The sequence below is a fragment of the Manduca sexta genome, chromosome 25 (genome assembly GCF_014839805.1).
Source record: "Manduca sexta isolate Smith_Timp_Sample1 chromosome 25, JHU_Msex_v1.0, whole genome shotgun sequence".
NCBI lineage: Eukaryota > Metazoa > Arthropoda > Insecta > Lepidoptera > Sphingidae > Manduca > Manduca sexta.
The window spans coordinates 6,271,296-6,294,864 of record NC_051139.1 but is presented as its reverse complement, the minus strand read 5'-3'; the positions used below and the strand labels follow the sequence as shown (position 1 = coordinate 6,294,864).

The 23,569-nt window shown below is 38.9% G+C and overlaps 2 protein-coding genes across 2 annotated transcripts; one reads left to right on the top strand and one right to left on the bottom strand.

The window, feature by feature from the left end:
- The first annotated feature begins 755 nt into the window (after positions 1-755).
- On the top strand, positions 756-18,552 carry LOC115441273 (double-stranded RNA-binding protein Staufen homolog 2). Its single transcript, XM_037442637.1, has 18 exons — positions 756-914; positions 1,000-1,148; positions 6,908-7,058; positions 8,114-8,273; positions 8,986-9,045; positions 9,401-9,747; positions 10,022-10,123; positions 10,360-10,516; positions 10,829-10,907; positions 10,981-11,252; positions 11,480-11,610; positions 11,721-11,921; positions 12,086-12,323; positions 12,741-12,868; positions 13,287-13,377; positions 13,935-14,053; positions 14,366-14,610; positions 15,045-18,552. The coding sequence occupies exons 2-18, from the start codon at positions 1,000-1,002 to the stop codon at positions 15,118-15,120; spliced, it is 2,706 nt and encodes a 901-aa protein (XP_037298534.1). The 5' UTR covers positions 756-914; the 3' UTR covers positions 15,121-18,552.
- A 2,039-nt stretch (positions 18,553-20,591) lies between these two features.
- On the bottom strand, positions 20,592-23,203 carry LOC119190618 (prolyl endopeptidase-like). Its single transcript, XM_037442889.1, has 5 exons — positions 23,004-23,203; positions 22,438-22,650; positions 22,041-22,180; positions 21,506-21,696; positions 20,592-21,000 (listed from the first exon to the last, which is right to left on the bottom strand). Exons 1-5 carry the CDS (start codon positions 23,186-23,188, stop codon positions 20,935-20,937), a joined length of 795 nt encoding a protein of 264 aa, XP_037298786.1. The 5' UTR covers positions 23,189-23,203; the 3' UTR covers positions 20,592-20,934.
- Positions 23,204-23,569: the final 366 nt, after the last annotated feature.

The window sequence follows — 23,569 nt, the reverse complement described above, 5'->3', positions numbered from 1 at the left end:
ACGGCAAAAATCTCGGACATTTGGGTGAAGTGTGGGTTTATCCCCGGACACCTCAAAAAAAAATATTTTTTACAACGCACGGGGGCACATGTGGGGGCGTTCGATCGTCAAGTGTTTTACCGTGCCTTTTTGAATGCGGGTTATTGTGAATGAATTTTTAACTAAGATTTATTTCAATCTTTCGCCTATTTTTTTTTTTATTTAGAATAACAAAAGCTTATATTATACACACAGTTATATAATACACTTATAATTAAAGATAAGGCTAAAAGTATCCACCATGAATGGAACATGTAATTAAGAATCTTTTACATGCATGACCATAGATACATACTTACGCAGTTTTTAACCATTATCTATATAAAAAAAATGGATTTCCCCTGATAACAAAATTGTCTGGGTTACACTTGGACACTATTCAAAATTCGAATAAATCCGAGGATTTCCGGACGGATGGTAGCCCTACCTAGATAGGTACTTGCTGAGGGTACTTGGCCAAAAATTACATTTGAATTTAGAAATGTTTGCCAATTGCCATGTAAATAAAAATACTTTCATTGCGTTAAAAAAATCTACCACATAGTCGCTAAATAATAAATATACGTAAACATTAAAATTTAAAAATTAAATGTAATGTACGTTATAATTGGTCAGCTATCACGAAATAAATATATAGATTTTGCAATTGAGTTTTATTTATAAATAAACCCAAAAAATAGTCACAAAAATAATAATAGCACCAACAGAAGGTTTTGAGTATTACTTAACTGGCAACATTTTTAACATGGCCGCATGTTGAACGAAACGATTTTCTTTACTGTTCGCCAAAACATAGCAATAGTGGTGTAATTTGTAAGCGGATTTATGTTAATCGCCTAGCGGGGTGTTCTATTTTGTGTTTACAATAAATTCAGGTGAGAATCAAGTCTGGTAGCATTGAATATGGATGGTGTTTTGGTGGGTCGCGCGATATTTATAGTTTGTTTGTGACGGCGTTAGATGAAGATGATGCATCACCCGAACATGCATCATCAGCCGATGTCGGGGCACCCGCCGCAGCACATGGGCGGGCACCAGGGCATGCCCGCGCACCACCAGATGCCGCCGCATCAAATGCACAGGGAGAACAGGCACGTAACACTTACTAGGTAACTTTCAGCTTTTTTATTATTCCTTTGCCCTTATCTTGTTTGATGCATAAACAAACGTTCAATGTTGTCACGTTCGTTATCCATCATGCATTCCCAATTTAACAAAAAGGTTAATTGACAAAAAAATGTTTTTGTGTAAGTACATGAAATAACTGTACGCACTACACAATGCAAATTCACATCGCTTATCATAATAGAAAGGAAGCTTGTATTTAATGTAACAACGAATTTACAGTTGTAGTAGATATTTATGGTTGTTTTGTGTTTTCTGTCAAAATTTTACAAAAATGTTCCCGCAAACACATTTCAGAATGACACATAACGCATATTATTAGATATCAATATTATTTCATATCTTCTGGCCATACATGGCTTTGATGTACAGTATGTGGTATTGGTTGAATGCTGGTTACTACATTAGTTCTATGATTAATAAAGGGCAATCTATTGTCTGTCCTATATTAGCTACTAACAACAGGAATTAAGAATAGTTCACATCCTATGTTATTCTAGATGACTTTAGGATAATACATAGATCACAACAAGTAAGCCAAAAATGATTGATGTTATTTATTTGAATATAACTCCAAACAAATGTCTAGTTTCTTTATTGACAATTTCAATATACCATTCCAATAGCTTTCTTTAAATCTATTCCAGAAATAGACCAATCAGAAGAAACTTTGTTAGGCATACTTACAGGTTGACTTATTCTTATTGGTTTATCCTCAGTATCGTTTTAAAGATAGTGTTTGGAATTGTATATTGATTTGCCTGCAAGTTGATTATACCAGACATAGACCTAGCTAATTAGCCTGTTTTAGCATGAACATCTCATTTAAAAAATAATTTGTTTTAATTATGAAATGGATAGGCTATATATAGATGGTATATTATAGAAAGGATAGGCAGTGACTGCCCAGAACGGGTGCCTATTGCTTTAAAGGAACATCAAACTTGGGTTAAGAACTTAAGTATCTCTTTAGGAGTACTTAAAGCCCACTTATCAATTACATTGTTTATATTTGGTGTGATTTTGTAACTTATAGTGTAATTTCATACTAACAGTAACTATATATGCCATACTTAATTAGACCGAGTTATGTCAAAATGTACTAATAACATTTGTGGATTGTTATTTGTTACAGTTGGATATATCTATGTATAAAATAATTGTGTGGATTGATCCAGGGAACCTTTATTGTTTTCAGCTACAAATAGATTGGCATGATTTGCTTATAAAGTATCAAATTTGGATGAATTGGGTGTTAAATGTAAATAACTTTGTTTAGATAAATTGTGCTTTAGTGCATTTTAGTATAACTAGGTACAGTTACTTTTGTTTTAATTTGAATGACAAAATTAATAGTGTAGTAGTGTCTTTGTGTTAATCATAATATTCTAATACTGATATTGTATTACCAATAAGACAGAGCAACATAATTCCGGTGCCTATTTTTGACCTTAATATTTATATTCACTTTTATTTGTGGTAATGATTATTTTAAAAATATCATTCTCAGCCACAGAAACTGGAAAAAAGCCTCCAACAATTATTTGAAGACTAATCTTTTGACTACTAAATTATGATGCAGTCAATTAAGATATATTAAAGTAATTAATTAAAATCTAAATATGGGATGGAAACATTATTCTCATTTACATATTTGCCTCATTGCTAGATTGTTTATAGTTTGTAGGTAAAGGATAACTTTATGAATACTGTTATTACATCATTTTATATTTAATAATATAATATAATATCATGATGTAATGATTATAATTCATTGAAATTATTTGATAAAACATATTATAAGATTTTGTATGTAGAAAGTTGGTACCTATTGCTGTTAAAATGAATTATTATACATAATCTGTACATAATATTCTTATTAAATCTATACTATTATATAAAGCTGAAGAGTTTGTTTGTTTGTTTGTTTGTTTGTTTGTTTGTTTGAACGCGCTAATCTCAGGAACTACCGGTCCAAACTGAAAAATTCTTTTTGCGTTGGATAGCCCTATGTTCGTGGAGTGCTATAGGCTATATATCATCACGCTATACCCAATAGGAGCGGAGCAGTAATGCCTAATCTCAGGAACTACCGGTCCGAACTGAAAAAATATTTTTGCGTTGGATAGCCCTTTGTTCGTGGAGTGCTATAGGCTATATATCATCACGCTATACCCAATAGGAGCGGAGCAGTAATGCCTAATCTCAGGAACTACCGGTCCGAACTGAAAAATTCTTTTTGTGTTGGATAGCCCTTTGTTCCTGGAATGCTATAGGCTATATATATCATCACGCTATGCCCAATAGGAGCGGAGCAGTAATCGCTAATCTCAGGAACTACCGGTTCGAACTGAAAAAATATTTTTGTGTTGGATAGCCCTTTGTTCCTGGAGTGCTATAGGTTATATATCGTCACGCTATGACCAATAGGAGCGGAGCAGTAATGAAACATGATGCAAAAACGGGGACAATTTATTAGTTTTGAGAGCTTCTGTTGCGTGCGCTGCGTAAACGGTTAAAGTTATGCAACAATAATGTATGACGGGGATTGTTCCTCTTAAAAAAGTTCTACAAAAATATATCATAAAACAAAAGTCCCCCGCTGCATCGGTCTACCCGAACGTGTTAAACTCAAAAACTACCCAACGTATTAGGATAAAATTTGGTATGGAGACAGTTTGAGACCCTGAGAAGAACATAGGCTCCCGGGAAAATATATAGCATGACTTTTATAACGGAAAACTTTAGCCCGAAAAACTTTATAACGCGCGCGGAGCCGCGGGCAAAAGCTAGTGTATAATATTTTAATATATTGTTTAATGTAAATGTGACATTACACCTTTTTTATATATGTTATAAAGCAATAATTAGCAAATAGTTATCAGGACTTAACATAAATATACCTAAACAAAACTGTAGAAGCTATTCATACATGATAAATTTTATAAATACTTATTACCACTAACAATACTGAAATTTCATCATTATTATTATCATTAGTAGCCTTTGGAATTCATGCTTAACATATTATGACTCATCTAAAAATTACTCCGACTCAAATTTATCTTTCTGTTGATTTGATTGTGTGTTGCCATAGTCCATACATGTCCATTTATCTTTGAGGTATGAAAGTCTTAAGTGATGGAGTCCTGGAGTGACTTTAAAAAAAAATTACGGCTAATTTAAAAATCAATCGCAATTGAAAATAACACTATGCTAAATACTTCTATGTTAGTGGAGCTACAAGCATAGGCTTTTAATAATAATCAGAAAATACTCACATAATATAATAAACTAATATTATAAATGCGAAAGTTTGTGAGGATGGATGTATGCATGTTTGTTCCTCTTTCACGAAAAAACAACTGAACGAATTTGGATGAAACTTTACAGTAATATTGGTTATACATCGGAATAACACATAGGCTACAATTACTAATAATTTTGTGCAATTTGGTCACACTATAACGATACATATCAAGTCGGAAAAAAAATATCGAGGAAAACTCCTTCACGCGGGCGAAGCTGCGACCAAAAGCTAGTAATACAATAAATAAACATTACTTATATTCTTTTTAAACCTGCATCACATAAAAATTATCATCCAATTTTTATATAGAAAACAATTTTATTTAGAATGAATTAAAAACATTGGCCGTGGGCTCGACACTTCTAGCTAATTCGGCAAATTATCCTAATTGCTCTACCTTCGGATCGATCGGAAAATGCAATCAATATGAACTTTGTTTGAAATATTTACAAATAGCTTAGTTTGATTGGTTTATTCTTAGTATTAATCTACAGAAGATACATAGAATATAAAGGCGCGGCTTGTTTTGTTTTTTCCTTCCGTCAAAGGTATAACATTAAATGATCATGCGCATGTTTATAGTATAGCAATGTCCCTTAAACTGATTAAAAAAATAAGCTTAATTCATTATACATATGTACGTTCATATCGATACAATACGGTTTGGCGTATTGTACTTTTAATATAACAGTGACACTGAAAGAACAAAAAAAATAGTTGTTCGCGTTAAGGTGGTAGCTCAAGGTCCATTTTCATACATTTTGTTTCGGCTTTAATCTGGGTAACTAAACAAGTATTGGCAAGTAAAGAATTTAAATTCACGTCTAGTTAGTGATTAGTTCTCGCAGTTGAAAGAAAAATGTAAAAATAATTAATAATCATGGATATTTCGGCCTTTAAAATTTCGTCATATTAAATTTTAAAGGCCGAAATATCCATGATTATTAATTATTTTTACGTTTTTCTTTCAACTGCGAGAACTAATCACTAACTAGACGTGAATTTAAATTCTTTACTTGCCAATACTTGTTTAGTTACCCAGATTAAAGCCGAAACAAAATGTATGAAAATGGACCTTGAGCTACCACCTTAATTGAGACATGGCACGTCCTTTCTATATGGTTTAAGAAAGATAGCGATCGTTATCGTTTATCGTTAACTGATTCCGGCCTTTAGCTGTTGTACTCTGTACAGCAGTGTAAATTAGCAAGTGCCTCCAACTCAATAGATATCATATGTCAGAGGAATCACGGATGCGTTGTCCACGTTTAAAGAAAATGACTAGGTTAGATTTGATTTATAAATATTGGCTGACCATTTCCTTAGAGTTGGTTAGGTTTTTCTATTGTAATCGAGTTTTTCGGATTTAAGGATGTGTCCGGCCCGCCGGTCCGGTTCCTCAATAAATTAGCCTCGTGTGTACAACTGTTGAGCATTAACATTTCCATCCGCGCTCTCCGTCGTCGGATGCGTGTTTGAATTAAATGGTGTCCGATTAGCGTATAAACCTACGTCGATAAGCTGTGGGTATCCGCGAAATGTCTACTCGCAGTCCGGATTTACCCGTCTCTAAATCTCACCGACCGCACGTAAAAGTAATAAAGCGGTTACTTTACGTTGGTTTTTTAAGACAATGGTTGCACCCCTTTCGAGACGCCTCATTCGCGCCTTTCACTAAACAGGCTTCTGAGTGTTGGTATCTACGAATCATACGTCGAATCTGCGAATACGAATCATCCGTCGGAGATGAAATCCTTTTTTCAATAGGCATATTCAAATATAACAACTAGGGCATTTATTGATAACTCTGGAGATATTTAAAACTACATCATGTAATTGATGTTTTAACACTTTATGTAATTAACACACTACCATTATCTCAAGAGAATACATATTGGTAAAGGTTTTCCCAACATGTAATGCCATTCGCAGATAATAAGCTAGTCAATAATAATATGACTTGGTCACTCAAACTTTGACACTATTTATTAATATAACACTGTTTCATATTCGAACACTGAATGGAGACGTATTCGTATGCAAATAATGTGTAATTTGTTGATAGCTCGAGGGTCTTTTGCGGCACTCTTTGTCACTTAAACTGGTCCGAATGAATCGCACAAAAGAACATATGACGACGTCTCTATTGATGAGCGGGGACGGCCGGCGAATGCAACACCCCACCGGCGTGCAGACCAATATATCACGGCCAATGAATGACGATAGTGTGCATCGCAATGTACTGTAAAGGTGTCCCATGTCAGCTCGGTATTCTCTGGTGCAACACTGTAGGTGCAAGGCATCCGATCATCAGTAACGTCATTTTTACTATAAACGTGCTTGCTTTCATGTACATTGTGTGATCTTGCAATAAGCGCCTAATGGCTAATGTGATGAGAACTGTATAGAGATCTGGGTGCGTTTGGTTTGAAGGGTGCCCCTGGGCCCGTCGCAAGCGGGCGCCGGCATGGGTGGCATGGGCGCAGCCATGGGCGTGCCGCACCACGCGCCCGCGCAGCGACCACCACACCCCATCAGGGCTATGACACATCATCCGCCAGCGCAACACCACAATGTGCCACCGGTGAGTAACCATTTGCTTAACACCGGGAATCTCGAGGTAGAATACAGTATTTCTCAATAGTCAATGTCTATCTTAACACTGTTTCTCGTTATAATGCCTTACTGCTTTTACTGATTCATTTGGTATACGACTTCAAAGGAAAAAGTGTAAGGTGATTATTACATGTTCAATCTGACATCGATTTAGGAATCTGGGTGTGCAATATCAAATAATGGCACGTGTGGACTAACGATCATAAAATATTTATCTTTTAGTATGTCTGTATGTGTGCCTGCCTTTCACGAACGTAAGCGTGATGTTAAGAGTGTGAGACTTGTAATTACCATTGATAATTAAAAAAAAAGCACATGCCAGAAGTCAGTATATTTAGAGTACTTATCATGCTTGGAGAGCCAACATAGGTTTATGTTTGTTTTGTCTAATCCGATATTCAAAGTATTCTCAATATGTACATAAGAGTGACTATCATTGCGGAAGTCTAGCACCCAAATGTCTAATGCCATATTTTTATTAAAACTTTTTGTATTTAACAAAAACTAGACAAGTGGCCTCCTAGGATTAACAGACATGCAAGGTCCAACATAGCGCAAAAAACTAACTATAGTTTACCAGTCTCGGGTTAAATATTTGTATTGTACTGTGTTGTGTAAATTATAAAAGTGGGTAATAACCGAATATAAGATTCTTTAATGGTACTTGAAAGTTAATATATTGTGTTTTTTTTTTGTGTTTTTTGAATGACGTTACTTAAAGTAGCTAAATACATGGAATCAATGGAATTACCCGAGTCCACTTTTATTGCATTGCGTACAACATTGCCGACTTATTGCCTTACTTAACTTAAGTTACCTTAACTTATTGCCGACCTAAAGTTAGCCATTTCACGTGCTCTGGTATCATCTGTCATCGTTCATAAAAAACATAGCCTCGTCGTCATTTGTGACTATCATCAGACTGCATTTGCACTATGTAAACTAATGAACATTGAGTTTTATTCACCTTGTACACGACGCATCTAATCATTTCGTTGTATATTAACTTTGGTCTATATGTAGCGCGGGCGATTTCAGCAGCAAATGAAGCCGTTACGGCGTCCGTACGTAAGCGGCGTGGTGCACGCGTACGCGCAGCACCACCACCAGCCACAGCAGCCCCCGCCCCCCGTGCAGCCGCCGCCGCAGACAGCGCAGTCCGCGCAGGCGGCGCTACACTCAGGTGCGACACCAACAAGTACAGCTCCGCCTACACATATTATAAAAGCCGGCAAACTTGAGCATACTAACGCGTGGTGTTTTATTTGTGTACTAGCGACCCGCCCCGACTTCGCACGGGTGCAATGCTGTTACTAAATACACTACAGAAAAACTGTGAACGTTGTATATAAAAACATAGCGGCCCGCTCTGGCTTCGCACGGGTATAACATAACAAAATAACAGTATTTCTCCACTATTTAATGGATGTTATTATACATATAAACCTTCCTCTTGAATCACTCTATATATTAAAAAAAAACCGCATCAAAATCCGTTGCGTAGTTTTAAAGATTTAAACATACAAAGGGACATAGGGACAGAGAAAGCGACTTTGTTTTATACTATGTAGTGATAAGTGTAGCTACACTTTCCCATCCCACGGTAGTGTGCTCAAGTTGTTTGCCAGCCATTATAATTTGTTTCGTGCTTGTCAGATATTAATTACCGCTAGTAGTATTAGTCACTGCAGGTCAATGATAGAACATTACCTATACATATTATATAGTGTCTCATTGTGGAAATCAAAACCGCGGTATATTTTACTATTTTTTCATCGTTCGCTAATCTATGTCTAAACGACTGATATATAGATAAATAATAATACACACAAAACTTCCACCGTTTAATAGCTCGAACCAGCTTATGTACTGTTAATGTGTATTTGCAACATTAGGTCTGCGCCTTTCACATTCAGCGATAATGAAGACACAGGCAAAGTTCAGCTCGGAATTCGGTCAGTCTAACTGTTGTGTACACTGTAGATGTGCTTTCGTTTTCTGTAGTTTCTTTTTTGTGTTTTTGTTTGTATCGAGTTCCATTATGTACTGAATTTGATACAAGTTCTATATTGAAGCCATTTATACGTTTCATTTAGTAACTATTTATTGTTGATGTAGAATTTTGGCTGGATTTGTAGTTCATTCTTATGTAAAATATTTCATTTATACCAGACATTTTTAGGGCATGTAATTAAAATTAAATATTATCTCGTCTTATTATAGGATGTTTATGAAGTACATAATGTGATGTAAAAGATAACATTTCTGCAATCATTATACATATTATGTTAATATTTGTGTAATGCATAGCGGTATCAACAACACCAAGCACTGCGACGACGACGACAAGCAGCACAATGATACCCGAAGCGAGTGCGAACGTGAGCGCGAACGCGAGCGCAAACGTGATCGTGAGCGTGAACCCGAGCTCGGCTGCTGTGGTGGGCGCGGGCGTGAGTGCGGGCGTGGGCGCGAGCGCGGGCGCGGGTGCGGGCGGCGGCGCGGCTGCGAGCGCGGGCGCAGGCGCGGGCGCTGAGGGCGGCGGCGCGGGCGCGGCGGCGGGCGACGGCGAGGCGGCGCGCCCCGCCGCCGCACAGGCCAACAGTAAAGAGAAGACTCCCATGTGCCTGGTCAACGAGCTGGCCAGGTACAACAAGGTAAATACCATCATTATTATTATTAATGTTTTCGTATTAGATGATTAAGATGCACGTTAGTAATTGTAATCATACGTATAATTCTAATTATAATGTATTTGCCCTTAGGCCCTTGTTGCTGTTTTAATTGATATGATTGTGGAATAACAGGGACAAAAGATCCAATATTTAAAAAATTGGATTTATATCTATAGACGTCATTACATAATCTCTTATCAAGTTTTATGAAATGAATAATGTCAAGTATATTAATGTAACTTATTTTTGTTTTCAGATTAAACATCAATACCGCCTCACATCAGAAACAGGACCAGCTCACAAAAAAGTATTCACGGTAACACTCAGACTGGGTGATACTGAGGAATACACAGCTGAGGTAAATGCTGTTTTCCTTCAATTCTCTTTATGTTTGATATGGTAAAACATTTGTATAACAATCAGAAATTGACAAGCAGTCTTACAGCTTACTGCTATTTTGCATTTGGTACGGTTGGGAAGATTGTGTCATAGGTTCCAGCCCCATGAAATTTTTTATTGTTTTATGTTCCTCATTGACTATTTTAACATATATGTATAAAGAAATTGTAATGTAATGTTGTTGTTTGTGCCTAGGGTTCGTCGATAAAGCGCGCGCAGCACGCGGCGGCGAGCGCGGCGCTCACCGCCACCGCCTACCCGCCGCCGCCGCCCCGCGCGCACCCCGCGCACCACCCCGCGCACCCGCACCACAGGCACTCCGGTACGCACCACGACACTGAGGCGGCTAGCGGTAGTCTCACTACATCCATTTATTATAATATTTCATCACCTGTAAATCAATACAATTCTAGTCAGTTGGTTTTTCGTTTGTGTAAAATATTATGGTAATAATATTTACATTAGAAATTATAAAAGGGTATTCAATATTCACATGTTGCAGAAAGTTGACATAATGAAATTATGTATAAGGATGATTATGCTTTGTATACTGGTAAAAGAAAAATCTTTATTGATTAAGTATATTATAATGTCATTTATAATTGTGACATTGCAATTGTTTAATTGATGATTGTCTTGTGAATGATACATACTCTGTTTACAGTGATGCCAACAGTGGAGTTAAACGCTCTAGCAATGAAATTATGTCAGCCGGCGGTGTACACGTCGATCCCGGCGGTGGCGGCGGGCGGGCCGTGTCCGGCGGGGCCGGGCGTGCCGGGGCTGGCGGGAGTGCCGCGCGTGGGCGGCGTGCCGGGGGTGGGGGCGCGCGGCGGGGGCGGGTCGCGGCGCGGGCGGGTTCCGAGCGCCGCTGGTGGGCGTGTACGGGCGCGTGGTGACGCCGGCGCTGGTGTACCGCGTGCGCGTGGCGGTGGGCGGGCGCGCGTGGTTGGGCGAGGGCGGCACGCCGCAGGCCGCGCGCCACGACGCCGCCGCGCGTGCGCTGCGCGACCTGCGCCCGCCGCTCGACGCGCTCTCGCCCGCGCCGCCCGAGCGCCCCGGGGACGACAACAGCGACGACGACACTGGTACATATGCCTATATACACACTATACGATACTCTCAATCTCATGCTAAAGAAACTGCAACAAGCAGCATTTATTTATATGAAACCAGCAATAGCGTATATTTTGGAGGAAAGGATCTGTGGCAAAATATTACTCCAGTGCTGCACGATAGAAGAACAAATTAACAAGCAGATTTATGCATTTACATAATTAGCAGTCAATTACTAAAATTTCAACGATTATTTCAGGCGAAAACGGTACCGACCTATTGAACTCGGAAGTGAAGTCACCGGTGTCGTTGGTGCACGAGCTCGCTCTCAAACGGAATCTGTCAGTTCAGTTCACAGTCAAGTCCGAAAGAGGTCCTCCACACATGAGGGTAAATGAATGTTACAAGATATAGTATAGTATATACATTACTCTATTATTTGCACAGACGCTTTTCCTAGAGTTGGTCAAGATTAACGTGTGAAATATTTAATGGTGCAGGTGTTCGTGACGGTGTGCTCGGTCGGCGACATGGAGACGGAAGGCGAGGGCAACGGCAAGAAGGTGTCGAAGCGGCGTGCGGCTGAGCGCATGCTCGACGAGATGCGCCGGCGCTGGCCCGCCGCGCTGCTGCGTGCCCGACCAGTGCGCACTGACAAGCGGAATCATCCCGCAAAGAAGAAGCCGCGAAATCTTATCAAGGTGTTTCACAAAAAGGGATTTCTTGATTTGTAGTTCGAAATTTCATTAAGTGGTATATGGAATTAGATTGTATATACATTTACCTGGAATCAGTTGGCAAAATAATAAATACAGTTGCTACTTTTGGTTTTCTCGTCGTGTGTTTACAACCGCCTTGTGTGTAGGAGGGCAGCGCGTGCGGCGGCGGCGCGGCCGGGTGCGGCGCGGCGGCGGGCGACAACCCCATCTCCGTGCTGGCCGTGGCGCGGCACGTGGCGCGCGCGCGCTCGCCGCAGTACCGCGTGCTGGAGGAGCGCGGCGCGGCGCGGCGGCGCGAGTTCCTCGTGCGCTGCGACGCGCCGCCGCACTCCGCCACCGGGCTCGGGCCCAACAAGAAGACCGCCAAGCGACGCGCCGCACACAGTCAGTAACATACATAATATTGTACATATCACGTACACGCGTGCGTAATCACGCACGCGTGTAACGCAAACGCAAACACAAACGAAAACAACGACGCTGGCAAGGCAATCAATCGATTACCTTGCCAGCGTCGTTGTTTGTGGCACGACGCAACGCTGAGGTCCCTCGGTTCCCCGGGTTGGGAGGCTTTGTTTTCCAGTTAATTATCGATCCAGTATTTAGAATTATTGCCCGATATAGCGTTAGGCTCTCCCCTATCACGTGTAACGGCATACACATGGCATAAAAGTTGGTTCACTCAAATAAGATACATGAGAGTTGTGTGTACAAACATTGCAATAGAATAATCATTTTTTCTATTTCTTAGTAACAATTGAATGTAAAGCACACAGTATATGCATATATGTTTTCCTACAGATGTGCTGCTCGCAATGGAGATGAGCGCGAACAACACCAACGGCACCAGCACGCCGACTAACGCTTCCGAAACGAACGTCATCAACGCGACAGACTCCAAAAACGCCAGCCCTGATGCCAAACAGAAAGTGAGTGTAAATAGAGTAAACAAAATGCCAATAATATTTTTTTGGTTATAAGACGATTCACACCGACTGGCTCGCGTCCAAGTATAGCGGAACCTGATTTATACTGCAGTAAAAGAAATCGAAGTACCTATACAATACTTGACCTTGATATTCGCATGCAATTTTTACATAGCTTGGAACTCAGCCGACTCCGTGCGTACTATGCGACGGCCGCGACGGTCCCACGCTCGTTTCGCGGCGTTCGATATGAAACGTTCCATATAATTCATCAGTTGTAGCGTAGTTCTGATACTATATTTCATAGCTTTTTTTTTACAGTAAAATATTTATTGTATTACTGCGGAATACAGTGTTTTTAGACGTTCTCTATTTGGAGATCTTAGTTTATTTTCTATATTTGCATCACCATGATTTCCAGGAAGGCGACGGTGCTAACCCGGAGGGCCGGCAGCCGGTGCCCGGCGTGCTGCTCATGGACTACCACCAGCGAAACCATCCCCTGCATAACGGTAAGGGTTTTATACAACACGAAGCTTCAAATGTGCGGAAAGAAATTCATGTGCGGTTCACTTCAAACTTTATGACCAGTCAGATGTAAATAATGCCGGCTCTTTACTGAGCGCATTTGTGAGAATAATTGCGTAATTTGTGTAATGCACTATCAACTTTGTATATAAAGAATACAAAGTCGATATTGCTTTTCGCAAAAGGCGCAAATATTTTCATGAATACGCCAAGTGTTGTGCCCGTATTACCATTTGATAAGCTTTCTTGTCCGGCTTCAGAAAACAGATACTATGCTATTGACTAAATACGGACAGTTCATAAAGGCTGGCGACAGCCGTATATTTTTGTTATGCATGTGAAAGCTATCTTGACAGCTAGCTTTATAAATATTATTAATAAGCAGCAAGAGTACTCTTAAGCTAGAGGGAATACATGTGGGTATTGAATGTGGAAGAAGCGAAAAAGTGCAAAGTGTACAAACTGACAACATTTACTCTGTGCCTGCATCAATAGGTATAGAAAATGGTATATATGTAGTTACTGGTTAATGTTGTTGCAGGTGTGAGCGAGTCGAGTGCGCCGGCCACAGCGAGCGGTACCACGCCCGGCGCCAAGGACCAGCTCTTATATCTGTCGCAATTGCTCGGCTTCTCAGTCCAGTTCTCAGATTTCCCTAAGGTACACAATGTTTTTATGTGTTTGTAGTCGTGTAAGTATATTTCTGTACTAACATTTATTCTTTTGGCTAATGGAGGAAGGATCTGTTCTATAAGTTTCAGCTAATATAGACAATATTTACTTTATTACCATTTATTCGGGAACATAGAGTGTAAGTTTTGTATTTGGTCGGCTTATACATTTATGTGACGAGTAGCATTTACTCAGAAGTTGAAAAACTCTTTGAAAATGTTTAATTGATAAAGTCGAAGCCCTTAGACCATTTGAAATTTGTACATTGTAATGCATAATATGTGTGTTTGGTACGTGTAGCGTAACCACGGCGAGTACCTGTCGTTGGTGTCGCTGTCGACGGAGCCGCCGGTGATGTGCCACGGCGGCGGCGCGTCCACGTCGCAGTCGCACGAGCAGTGCTCGCGCGCCGCCCTCCGCGCGCTCGCCATGATGGGGCTCGACGCGCCCGCGCACGCGCACGCGCCCGCTCTCGCGCCCGCACTCGCACCCGCGCTCGCGTCCGCGCCCGCGCCAGCACACCCATCTGTGCCCACCGACAATGGGTTGGTTTACAATTCTTTAGACAAATAAAATAATGTAAAAGTCAAACCCTATGCCTGAAAAGTAATGCTTCCATATTCAACTCGACTATTCATTAAATACGACACGCATGTCGAACCTAACAACAAATTTTATTGAAACCGTTTTCAATATGTGTATAGTATAAAAAGAAGTCGCACTTTCTACTAAGCAACTCCCATAAATTTTCGCGAAAGCAAATTATTAGATAAAAAGTAGCCTTACGCGATATTATGTCTTGGATTACCATAACATACTTTATCCTTGTGCGATATTTCTTCCAAATCAGTTTAGCATTTCTTTTGTTTACTTCAATTTAATATCCTAACATTTTTAAAATTTTCGCATTCTATATATTAGTAAGAAAAGTAAGAATACTCAATATATATCTCAACATGTCTTTAATATTTTTTTCCAGTATTGCAAGTCTGACGAGCACAGGCGCCAAGCCACCGACCACCGCAGGTGTTATAAGTAACGGAATCACGGAGTGAGGCGCCGGGCGACTGACATTACATTGACATTACCCATAGCTTTTATGTTAGTAGTTATTACCTGTGCATATTTCTTTACTTTTTGTTTGAATGCAATATAAGTGAATATTTCAAAGCGCGAAATAAATATTATAGTTCGGGACTAATTCATATTTAACAAACACTATTTCTAGCTGTGACGTATTCACAAGAAACTTTTTCGTTTTGATCTCGACTCTTGCAACTTCATTTTAATTTTATTATTTCTTAACCTTTCTATTTTTTAAACTTTCAAATGTATATTTTTTGTTATACACGATGATCTGTAAGTAATGATTTTAGTTTAATGTATAAACTCGAAGGTGTCATTTGTGGAATACTGCCGCTCACAAAGTAGGTTTACATTTTTATACATTTTTTCCTTTCTATATACAAGTTGATTCGCATACCTTTTGTATTTTACACGGGTCAGTAATGCTCGTGTCGAATATCTCAAACTAATGTAAGTGTTATTACGAGAACGTCAGTGCCACAATCCGATTGGTGTTATAATACTAAACAAACAAAAATATAGTGTACCGGGTGCTGACGGAAAGTGTATTTATCAATAAATAAATTTATATGAAACGAATGAAACACAAACGTGAAGGCTGTGAAGCCAAACCAAAACAGTTTCCTTGGGACCGGGCAGCGCAACGTGACCACCATTATGTTTAGGGAAGACTTTTATTTATAATGTAGTTACGATATAATAATATAATGAAGTGCGCGGGAGCGTCAAAAAAATCCTGGTGGTCGCCTGCCGTCCCAACGAACGCTAAAGTTGCACCATGCGGCCATGGTGTCTCGTTAGTTTAGCTTTACAGTGGTAATCGCCGTACTCCTCGTGCCTAGCGCTATGTAAGGAGTTAGAGTGTGGCCCGCGGCTCCCCGGCTGTGGTGCGCACGCGCAGTATTTTCGTTACGCCTGTTCTATATGGTAAGTCACGCGCGGACTACGGCGATTAGAACAAAAAGACTTGGCCTCGATTTTTAACTTGTCACCGGTGTGTGAACGTTTCCCGACTCTAAGCTATGAAATGTGTAATTGTAGAGTTAAGATTGCAGCTGAACACGTGACTGGCGATTATGATCTATCTACTTAGGTTAAGGTTGTAGGTTGCTTGATATTTTTAGGCTCTTTGTAACCTATGTGTAAGCATGTACTCTTAATGTGTTAGAATAGCGTTTGACTAATGTGACCCTTATATAATATCATCTCTAAGTGTTTTAACGTAGTGAGTGTCGGTACAATTGATCGGTACTCTAATTGTGTAATGTTATATACTCGAGATATATTTTTTATTTGAGTTTGTTACGAATGCGGGACCCGTGGGCCGATCACTTGTATGTGAGTACCTTGTTGATTGTACATTTCATTGTATTGGGTCCGATGTCATTTATAGGTATCGGCATATAACTCAACCGGTTGATTAAACTATAATATTGTGTATAGCCTGACCAGTAAAATTCCGGCCATATTGTTTTAGAATGTGGACCTATTGTACTGGCAACGTAACGAAAAGACAAGTGGCTCCCCAAAAGCACGTATTTTATTTTTTTAGTCAGACAATATGTTTTATTTATTAAAAACAGCGTGACTCTCCGCCTCGTGACCATGAAGGCTGCAAAGTCTTCGAAACGTCGGGATAAAATCATAGTATAAAAACCGCGGAAATATCAAACAACAATACATACAAACATCAAATTGGCTACCTTGGCTACCTCTACGATGCCGATTGAGAAGCAAATTAATGTCAAACGTTACAACTTGCCAACACGCCCACACAATTTAGTTACGGTATACATGAGCGCATGCTCGTCAAAATTGCTTTTTTCTTGTTGTTAATTTAATAACTACGTTGTGCTGTTGTGAATAAATTAAATCTCAGCGAACAAATATTGTCCTGCGTTATTGTAGGATGTAAAACTTATTCTTCCCGTAAAGAAAATCAAGCTGAAACCGTCAGCTTCCATCGGTGAGTAAACAACAAACCTAATAAATTTGTTAAAACGTGTAAGTAATTACATTTTATTATGCTGTAGTCATATTATAATCGAATATAGGCCATTAGATTCGCAGTCATTATTATTATTTTTACCAATTTGCATAGTCATGTTCAATAGTGTTGTGCTGCATATTTTATCGACAACATAGATGTTAGTATGTTATAGATTACTATTTTGCATAAATTGGCTTTTACTTTCAATAAACTGTGGTGTAGTAGTGAAAGGCACTCTGTCACTGTGCGCGAGGGCTGAGGTCAAGGATGCTATTTGATTTTCGTAGTGTGTTTCATACAATGTTTTTCGTTGCAGATTCCTCACAGATGATACTATGAGGAAAATACGGATCTGTACTTTTGCTCGTTCCAATTGGCAATGAAAATAATAGCACTGTGTTTGCTCTAGATATTACAACAATGGACAACAATGGCTGTTTTATTAACACTGGTCATTAAATTGATCGTAAAAATTTAAAAACTCGAATTCGAATAAATTATCATACATATTATATTTCATGAATGAGTTAACGCTGTGTTTTATTTTTATTGTTCCATTTATAGTAGCTCTCTGACAGAACTAGATCCCTTGAAGTTTAGTTTAAAAGAAAGCCATTAGCTCTTCCGCTTTTTGTAGCGTAACAGCTTCTTAATGAGAGCTTTTATACACCCACACCGCATTTGGTATTTTAATATCGAATTGGAGTTTTGATGTCTTTATTCTTTCTATACCCCTTTATCTAAAAAAGTAATTTGTATAGGTTTGTAGTTGACTGACCCAAAAATGTTGATTTTAGTAATTTACCATAGCCGATAGACAAAGTATCTATCGATATCGATAAGATGTCAGAAGGGATCGCCACACAAATAAATTTATTTTTGTCTAAGACAGCGTACGCTCAAATGTCACAGTATTCTATGCTTGTCATTGTTCTGAGATGGAATCTGAAAATGTTGTACTGACCTAAACGACAGTCGTAGTCAACAGTAGAGCTGTATGCTGATACCTGTAAATTATATTGAGACGAGTCGGTGACTGAGTGGAATCGATTACTTTTACGTCTGTGATTATCGTAAACGTTCTCGTTCTGCTTAGCGCATAGAGCGTATTTACACGGGCGGTGTGATACTAATATATTATGTATTCATTTATAATATGATACGATTTTAAATCGAGGCCATTCGAACGATTTCTTGATGTTGATAGTTGCACAAGTAACGAAGCATAAAGAAATTATATGTTATTGGATAGCAAAGGAAAGCCACAAGGGCGTTGAGAAGTGTTTTTATTTATTTTGTTCTAAGCGACTAATATTTTTATTATCATGTGGGGTGGAGTAAGTCCCAACGGAACTTCGTGCTTTTAGCAACTTATTTTAAGGATACAACAATAAAGTTAAATATTTAAAAACGTGTTTTATTTCCGCAGTAGATGCAACCCAATTTAACGTTAACCTTTGGTTTTGTACCTTACACTTTAACCGTCACGTCATAATGCGCGCGGCGTACATCTAGAGCCATCAAACTTTAGGTACAATTTTGCATAACTTTGGAACATGTAGTTATCGATATAATATTGAAACATACTAATGAAATAGATAAAATTTAGAAGAATTTAATCAAAGGTTTATTTCTTTATTAGAACCGCACATAATAAAATAGTCTCCAAGCTTACGTTAAAGTTCTTCATAAAAAAATTAATACTCTGGAGATGGACCAAGGGCTGATACTCTCTAGATTTTCTCTAGTCTTCTGCACGAGAATTACGTATTAAATTTATGTTTTTCATATATACACACTGCCAACAGGATTTCTGGTTGAATCAGAATAAAAAACAGGTATTTTTTTTAATAAAATAGCATTAGAAGTTTCCTATGTAGTACATAGTCTGCGTGAAATCTCGGGTTTGGCGAAGTAGGTAGATATGTAGACGTATCACGAAGTGAAAACTTAATTCATTCAATTATGTAGCTAAAATATGTATTTATTTATTTATTTACACTTTATTGTACACGATGGATAAAAATAATGTAAGAAGAAAAGAGAAAAAAAGTACAAATGGCGGTCTTATCGCACAAGGCAATCTCTTACAGACAACCATAGGATGGATATAAGAGAAAACGGAATAATAATAATAATACGAAGGATATAACTAATTACTTACTTAAAGATAAGAAAAAAAATACTATACATAAATACAAATACTATACATACGTATAAATAAATACAATTATTGCAAAAAAAAAAACATACACATATACATAGATATAAAAATATAAAATATAAATATATATATATATATAAAAATGAGAATAGACCTATACATTAGCAATGTCTTCATCTAATTTGAGATAATGCTCTTTTATCTGTTTTTTGAAGATAGGCAAAGCTTTTGCCCTTCTCAACGTAACTGGCAGAGCATTCCAAAGTCGAGCAGCTTGTACAGTGAAAGAGCTATCGAAGAATCTGGTGGTATGCACTGGGATTTTCAGTCTTAAATTCTCCGATGACCTCAAGGATCTAGAATGTGTATCATTAAGGAATTCAAAACGATTTTTGAGATATGGGGGTGAGAGAGGGTTAAAAAGTATTGTGTAAAGAAGAGAGAGAATATGATTTAGCACACTGTTAAAAATAAAGTATCAACAGGAATAGGGGACCGGACTCATTTTTGTTCTTTATTATTATCAAATATTTAATTTATATAAATTAGAACACAGAAAGAATTATTTAAATCCGGTAAAAAATCAACAAGTTACAAGTCTTTTAATTTCGGTAGAAGGGGTAAGTAACAAGAAACAGAAAAGAGGTGCAATACCCACGTGTGACGTCATCGGGCATTACGACGCGTGCGAAAGAAAGAGATGAAGCGATATCCCCACTTCGCGCCCACTTCGGCACATAGTAATATTTGAAATATGAATTACTGGCTCATTTTTTAACCAATTTTAATGCAGTTTTCGCAGGAGAGTTTCTTTTTCGTATTATCAACCATTTCATATAGAATAATGTACAAAACGAACACAGGCCGGTCCCCTATTATACCAAGATTTAGTAAGCAAAGTCCATATATTGTAATGTTTTTAATAACACGAACATTACGCAATTTGACGTTTGTGGCTCGTAGTGTATTATTCTTAAAACTCGCAATATTACGGCGATGGAAGTTAAAGGGATAAGCTATCTTGAAGCCGTTTGTCCTGCGCTTGAACTCTCCGGTCATTTCGGATTGCTATCTCACTGGAGTGAAGGAACAGCGTGCATCTGTGTATCCCCCGTGCGTACTGGTCTCCGTTGAGATTAGCCGACATTGGCGGAATTCGGCTAGAACGAATTCATTATTCTAATTTGTCAAAACTAGCCAAGTTCTTTTTAGTAATATGTATTTCCATGAAAAGTCGCCAGGGTTGGTTTTTATACATCTTTCACTATGATAAATAATTGACACAATCAAAAATAAAAACAATGTTTTATTAATAAAAAAAAATAGTAGCAATGCGTAACAATACAATCACTGGCCTAAGTTCCATAGTGAGACATCTCAAAATGCGTCGATACAAATAGATAACAAAATATTATAGTTCTTATCGCGAGTGAGGAGTATAACGGAACATTTGAGTCTCAAAATATGGCTTATAAGGCACTGATTCTTTTAGATGTCTCAGTATTTAATTAGGTAAGCGATAACCAGTCTTAAAAGACTCCGAGGTAATCATCGATTCACTGTTTGTGGTATATTTACATAATACTATGTGCAATCGTACAGTTAATACTATTTAATATGGCAGGTGGGTTACTTCACAAACTTTAGATCTAGCGCTTGTGTCATGAAGCACAAAATGTCTGTGTGTTCCTCGATCTGAAACAAAATATGAATGGGAATTATGACACATTTTTTAAATAATACAAATATACTGCTATAACAAACCTTGAAGCCGCGATAGCCTAGTTGGTGGGTATGAAATGGTCTGTTAAGACGAATGTCCGCAGGTTCAAATCCCAAGGGCACACACTTCTAACTTTTCTAAAGTTACGTGTGTATTTTTTTTGAATTATCGCTTGCTTCAACGGTGAAGGAAAACATTGTGAGGTAATCTGTATACCCGAGAAATTCTATACAGGAATTTTAAGAGTTCGTGAAGTCTACCAATCCGTACTGGGCTAGCGTGGTGGACTAAAGCCTAATCCCTCTCAGTAGTAGAGGAGGCCCGTGCCCAGCATTGGGACAGTATATAATAGAAGGCTGATATTATAAACAAATTTTGAAAAAAATGTAAATTCACAATTTCACATAAGGTCTATTTTATGTCTACGAATTATACTATTGGTTCATGTATATTATGAGTGGTATAGAGCATACGTACAATCTTGGCGGTAGGTTTGCCGCCGCCGTGGCCGGCCTTGGTGTCGACGCGCGCCAGCAGGGGGCGGTGCTGCGCGCGCGAGTGTCCCGCCACGTGCTGCAGCTCCGCCACGAACTTCAGCGAGTGCAGCGGCACCACGCGGTCGTCGTGGTCCGCCGTCAGCACCAGCGTCGCCGGGTACTGGTGCCGCTCTGGAGAACAAATATATTGAGACTCATGACATTGATCTTGAATCATCATCTCTCCTAATGATTTTCAGACGGATCTCTTAAAAGGTGTCAAAACCTTGAATGCGTATATAGAATAAAAAAAAACTTCAGTCTTTTTAGTTAATTGTAGCGTGTTGTATAATGAAATACTATAATACCTTTACTGTTGTGTCATTCACTACCTCTACGATAAAAGTAACGGAGGCGTACTAAACACTAATGCATTCTAGTAAACAGACAATAAAAGTACAATATTCTTTAGATTCTGATGGACAGTATAGCCAACCAGTACTACAAAAAGAAACAATAATCCATAGAATACTAACCATCTACAGGCGCGACGATGTTGTGCAGCGGCGAGTACTTGAGCAGGTACTCGAACTGCGTCTTGTTATCTGAGCTGCCGTAGTCGGACACCCACGCGTGACCGATCGTGAACTTCTGGAACCGCAGCATGTCCAGCACACTGACAATCAAATTATTATTATTTTTCTTTGGTATTGTATGTTTTGTGAGTGGTTCCTTTCAATAAACAAACGATTTAAAATAAATCAACAAGTATTTTTTTACAGAGATGACGTTTACTAAAGCTTATGGTATGTTGAAGTAGTACATTTAGGCAAATTTTCTAATAGGTTTTTATTTCATTGACATGGTAATGTAATCATCAAAGAGGTTCAATTCTGCGTAAATAAATAGCGACAGCGTTCGGTACGTACTCACCCGACCTGGACAATGGCGGCGCCGTACAAGTCGGGCCGTTGGTTGATGCAGGCGGCGACGAGCAGGCCGCCGTTGGAGCCGCCCTGTGACGTCAGCAGCGACGCGCGCGTGTACTTCTCCGCGATCAGGTACTCGGCAGCCGCTTGGAAGTCGTCGAACACGTTCTGTTTGTTGAGCAGCCGGCCGCCGTTGTGCCACCGCTCGCCGTACTCACTGTAGACAAGAAGCAATTGATAGATATAGATCGATATACGTCTCTTAATGATGAGGTTACGTAAAGTCAGTCTTAAAGCAGCATGGTGGACAAGGCCTAAAACATTCTCAATAGTAGAGGAGACCCGTGCTTATTAAGGGACAGTGTATAATATAGGGAAGTAATTAATTGTTTTTTTTTTTTTTTTTTTTACAAATCTGGTACTTAAGAAGAGAATAATTGTGCCAACTTGTTTAAACTGCCTTCTGAAGATTGACGAAGACCTAACAGTATCTTGGACTAAGTTCGGAAGACACACTCTTAGAAGACCAGTAAATTAAATAGCATTATTAAACAAATCAAAAGCACCCACCCGCCGCCTCTGATGTTGGGTATGGCGATAATTCCATTGTAGTGTTGCATGAACACGAGCCGCGTGACGCTGAAGCTCGGCTGGATGTTGATGTTGAACCCTCCATAGCCGTAGATCAGCGCCGGGTTCGACCCGTCCCGGGGCAGATCCTGGAACCAAACATAGTATAACTTAACGCTTGTCATTGAGTTAATGAAAAAAAAAAAAAAAAAAAATTTTTTTCGCCCTCAATTGTCGGTTAACTGATAAGCAGCCGACAGCCCTTTGAGAGAGACTTTCATTATGAAATATAGTATATGTCAATCAGGTTTTTGACAGTCCGACAACATATTTTAAACTTTTAGAGAGCGTAGTCTAGAGTAGGCGAAGTATTGTTCAAAAGTTGCAGACTGCATCAATGTGATCATCTACGAGCCAAACATACAAACTTCGTGTTTTGCTGAAATTTAGAAGACAGCTATGTCAGCATCTTCGATAATGATAACAGGTTGAGCTCTATACTGCGTTTGAAAATAAAGAGTGATGGCTGTGTTTGTACCATGACACATGATGACAATCAAATACAC

Coding starts and splice junctions, on each gene's coding strand:
- LOC115441273 (XM_037442637.1), top strand. CDS start 1,000: ATGAAGATGATGCATCACCCGAACATGCATCATCAGCCGATGTCGGGG. Junction 9,748..10,021: donor AGCTGGCCAGGTACAACAAG/GTAAATACCATC, acceptor TTTTGTTTTCAG/ATTAAACATCAATACCGCCT. Junction 11,611..11,720: donor GAGGTCCTCCACACATGAGG/GTAAATGAATGT, acceptor TTAATGGTGCAG/GTGTTCGTGACGGTGTGCTC.
- LOC119190618 (XM_037442889.1), bottom strand. CDS start 23,188: ATGACAAGCGTTAAGTTATACTATGTTTGGTTCCAGGATCTGCCCCGG. Junction 22,181..22,437: donor GCCGCCATTGTCCAGGTCGG/GTGAGTACGTAC, acceptor TTTGATTGTCAG/TGTGCTGGACATGCTGCGGT. Junction 21,697..22,040: donor CATCGTCGCGCCTGTAGATG/GTTAGTATTCTA, acceptor TTTGTTCTCCAG/AGCGGCACCAGTACCCGGCG.